Source organism: Dysidea avara, chromosome 4, assembly GCF_963678975.1.
Source record: "Dysidea avara chromosome 4, odDysAvar1.4, whole genome shotgun sequence".
Classification (NCBI taxonomy): Eukaryota; Metazoa; Porifera; class Demospongiae; order Dictyoceratida; family Dysideidae; genus Dysidea; species Dysidea avara.
In genome coordinates, this window is record NC_089275.1 from 21,377,208 (window position 1) to 21,381,997 (window position 4,790).

The window sequence follows — 4,790 nt, forward strand, 5'->3', positions numbered from 1 at the left end:
GGATGGTTCGTGGTGTGCTGACATGGGATGGTTTGTGAGATGGGTATGGAATTGCTCACCTTCCATTATTTTGATATTCCCATCAACACCGTTGGAAATTCTTTCATCATTTCCTCTTGTGTGATTGGAATCTGTTAGTCTACTAGGGAGGTTGTGTTGGAGTGTGATGGTAAAGCTTTGACGCTGAGTTGTGTCTGGGGTGGTGGTTGTGGGTAACATGGTGGCAGAATCCCAAGTGCTTTGCAGGCTTTCCATGACATGATGATGTCATTGATTCCCGTGAAGATGTGCAGGTCTGCCTGATAGGTCCTGTTTTCAAGATTAAACATGACAGGAAATCATCCAATAAGGTGCATTTGAGTGCCATTGGCAGCTCTAGGAATAATGCTGGATGGTAGCAGGTTGTCAACGTGTTCGTTGAGGTTGCACAAGGCCTTAGTGCCAGCTGCTGATATATCAGCCCCAGAGTTGGGAAGGACCTCCATAGTGTTTGAGCCATTGGTAGAGCAGATTTGGACAGTGATTGTCGGTGCTGGATCGGTGAATCTGTCATAGTGGACACCAGATAATAGTGGCTTATCAGCTGTGATAGCTGTGAGTGCCCCCGTTGTATTTGGTTGTGGCTGTAGCTGGTGAGCACCTTTACTATGGCAGACCTTGGCAAAATGGCCGACCTTATGGCAGTGGTGGCATGTTTAGGTGAATGCTGGGCACTGGCTGCATCCTGTTGGGTGTGATCTGGATCCACATCCAGGACAGGTGGAGTGTGGGTTGTGAGATCTGTCATCATGTTGCCTTTGCAGGGCAGCAACTGATTCCCAGGATTGTGTGGTTAAATTTGCGTGCTGTTTCTTGGCCGCTTCACGTGCCTGACATATGCTGATTACCTTAGGTAGCATGAGGTCTGCTTCTTGAAGGAGGTCTTCTACGGTGTTTCCATCCAGCAACCCTTCAATTATCTGGTCCCGAACGTGTTTCTGGGTACATGCATCAGAACAATAGTTGCACGTTTTTACTAGTTCTTGTAACGCTATGAGGAAATCGTCGAACGACTCGCCATGCTGCTGTGTACGTCGCCTAAGGTTCCTTCTCTTGACTGACTCGTTAATGTGTCCATTCACATAACGTTGAATGGCAGCTATAATTGATTGTGCATTACCTTTTTGCTCTTCCGCGAGGTCAAGGTGCTAGTGTGCCTCTCGAGAAGCACAGGGTAAGGGCTTGTACTTGCTTGGCAGCTTCTTCTCCCGCTAGTCCTGACAGACTGCTGTATGATTCCCACTGGGACTTCCAGGCCTCAAACTCTGATCCGCGGTCCAGCTGTAGGTCCAATTTGGGCAAGTCTCCTTGGTGAAATACGTATGGCATTCTTTCTCCGGCTTCAGGTCTGGGCCCTGGTAAAAACAAACAGTGAACAATACGAACTAAACAGAATAAAGTGTCACCTTCCGGGGTGCCTCAGACTGGCACTAGGGAACCAATAGGCTGGTTAAATAAGATACCACACGCTTGTAGTCGGTTTACACATGTTGTGTTAGCTGCTCACAGCACCATGTGTGGTATAGTGACACTAATTAGAATCCCAATCACGCGATCTGTACAAGGCATTAATAGGAATTACTTATGACCTAACTACATACATAAAACACCTCATACTACCTAACTATACATACACATATATGTCTGTTTCCTACAAACCCTATAATATTATTGTCAAAGGCAAAGGGAATGGGATTCAGGGTTCCACCAAAGGAAAGGTTCTTTTGAAGGTAGCAGGAAGACTGGCTTCTTTGTGGACACCTGGAAGGTGTTGACAAAGGACACTTGGGTATTGGATGCCATACACGGGTACCAAATATCATTGTGGGGAGACCATCTCCACCTCACAGACCCCAAGAAGGGGTATTCTCACAGGAGCAAGCAATTCGGATGCAGGAGGAAGTGGACTCTCTGGGAGCCACCTCTCCTTGCCTCAGTGGTCCAAAGGGCTTCTACTCCACACTATTTCTAGTCCCCAAGAAGAGTGGTCAGTCGATGCCAGTGATCAATCTTAACATCTAAACAAGTGGATAGAAACCTCACACTTCAAGATGGAAGGCATCCAGACCCTGAGAGACCTGTTGAATAGAGGGGACTGGATGGTGAGGGCAAACTTGAAGGATGCCTACTTCACTATTCCCATCCACAGAAATCACCAGCAGTACTGTACCTCAGATTCAGGGTAGCCAGAATTTGCTATCAGTTCACCTGCCTACCCTTCAGCCTGTCCAGTGCACCATGGACATTCACCAAGGTGATGAAGCCACTGATGACCTTACTGAGGTCATGGGGCATTAGGATAATTGTCTACATAGATGACATGATGATATTGGCCAATTCACGAGGGGAGGCAACACAGCACCTGGAAGTATTGTTTCTGCTGGAGGCTCTAGGGTTCATGATCAATTCAGAGAAGTCACACCTTTGCCCATCCCAAGAATTGGAATTTCTAGGGCTACAGGTGAATTTCCAGAGTGCTCAACTCCAGCTCCCCATGGAGAAATTGAGACAGATCCGCAAAGGGACATGCAGGCTCTACCACAAGAAGGGGGTGTCAGCCCATCACCTATCCCAGTTCATAGGGAAACTGAATGCAGCCTTCCATGCTATCCTGGTAGCCCCCCTATTCTACCAGGTTCTGCAAATTAAGTGACCTGCAGAGAGGGTTAGCCTTGGGGAGTCAGGACTACAACCACCTCATACCCCTGTCTCACCAAGCCAAGGAGGAGTTGAGTTCGTGGCAGCCTCATCTAGCATACTGGAATGGTTGGACGACACTTTGGAGACAAGTACACCTAATAATCCAATCAGATGCCTCCCTTGCGGGTTGAGGAGCAGTCTGCAACGGTGTGAGAACCGGAGGCTCATGGACTTCACAGGAGCAGAAGGTACATGTCAACTACCTGGAACTTCTTGCTAGTGATGAAGTCATTCCTCAAGGACCACAGAGGTTTGGAAGTTCTCCTACAGCTAGACAACTCCACAGCTGTAGCTTATATAAACAACCTGGGGGGGGGGGGGGGGGGGGGAGGGATGATATCCCAGATTCTCACCTCCATGGCCAGATTACTCTGCCTGTGGGCCCTGGAAAAGGACATAATACTCACAGCACAGCACATTCCAGGAGTGCTGAATACAACAGCAGATTGCAAATCCAGAGTGGACAGGGACAGTTTGGAATAGATGATATCCCCTATGGTGTTCCAGAAGACTCTTGGGTAGATCTGTTTGCTTCACGGCTGACTTGCCAGTTACCACAGTTCTTCAGCTGGAGACCAGATCCCCAAGAAGAAGCGGTGGACATCCTTCAACATTACTGGAGCCATTTAAAGTTGCTGTCAGACCTTCAGTGCTGGTCACTGTAAAGTGTTAATAATGATAAAGAGATATGCCAACCCTCCATGGCACCTGGTAGGACGAGTGCTCAACAAGGTGAGAATTCAAGAAGCAGATGGTCCTAGTAGATCCAGTTTGGAGAGGCCTGGCCCAGTAGTATAGGTTTTCCACCACTCTAAACTCTAAGTAATCAAGACTCACAGTAGTGAGTAGCGCGGCCAAGAAACTACGAAGCGCACGCCTAATTAAAAGACGCGCGGCCACTACTGTGAGTTATTTACGTGTAGCGTCGGTTTTGCAATATTAGTCCTGGATTACACAACATCTCTCAATAGATTTGTATTGCGTTACGTGATAAAAAAATCTTTAGGATTCGTTATCATAGTTTTCTTGCGACCTCGTTAAAATAAAAAAGTATGCCTCGCAAAATAAAAAATAGGGGTATTTCACTTTATTTCTCTGCCAGACTACCTTATGTTACACCTACTGTCACGTTATACCAGTCAACATAGCCATGTTTGTACAGTCCATCTAGCACTGACATTTCTCATTCTGGTTTGCCCATACGCGTATTTTCTTTGATAAAACCTCTAATCCCTACAATAACTTTTAAAGACACGACGTGGACACAAACTCTAATGTCTGATAAACAAGTTGTGACAGCGTGCAGAACCATAAGTTCCCTAGGGATGGCGTTTTAAGCAGAAATCTTTTAGATTACATTTAGTGCCACACCCCATTTAGTGCCACACCCCATGCGAGCGTTTATTAATCGCCAGATATGAACAAAGTTACCAGCGAAAGTGGTTTAAGCATAATCTTCAATTATCTGTTTAAGTTTCAATAGATTAACCACAAAGGTAAGGTGAATACAAAAGGTAACAAGCCTTTAGGGGTTACCATTTACTTCCTCTATGTACTAGTGTGTGCCATGGAGCTTGTGTTGTGGCTTTCATGCACACATAGATGGTGTAACAAATTTTTATAATGAATTGCTTGAATGTGGTTCGTGGTGTTGTGGCTGGAATGTGGTTCGTGGTTTGCCAGTGACCCTGTATATGAGTTGGGGTTGTTCCACACAACTTACACAATATTCAAATTTCATGGATAAGATGGCCATGAAATCCATGAAAATTTCTTGCCATATGGTAAACATACAACAATGTTATTACACGTAACACATGTTAATCAACATCACATCAAGACATTACTAAAAATAGTTTAACAATAGTGATGATCTCTTGTATGTCAGCATGACAATACTGAGACCTGTAAAAGAATAAGCAGTCACTGAAGTTAACCTTAAATTAAACACACATGCAACTAACCTGGAACATAGGTCGCAACACCAAAGACACTTGTATCTTATCTGATGACACAATCCAGCAGGTACTGAATTAATAAGAGAATGTACT

General features: G+C 45.4%; 2 protein-coding genes across 2 annotated transcripts in view; one reads left to right on the plus strand and one right to left on the minus strand.

Moving 5' to 3' along the window:
* Positions 1-4,790, plus strand: part of LOC136254264 (insulin-like growth factor 1 receptor) — a 250,582-nt gene that overhangs the window by 231,369 nt on the left and 14,423 nt on the right. The gene's annotated exons all lie outside the window — the stretch shown is intronic.
* The window catches only part of LOC136254268 (uncharacterized), a 60,619-nt gene continuing 60,348 nt past the window's right edge, over positions 4,520-4,790 (minus strand). Inside the window, exon 7 of the mRNA XM_066046935.1 lies at positions 4,520-4,644. Coding sequence (XP_065903007.1) covers positions 4,575-4,644 — 70 coding nt within the window. The 3' untranslated portion in view covers positions 4,520-4,574. The remainder of the gene's footprint in view (positions 4,645-4,790) is intronic.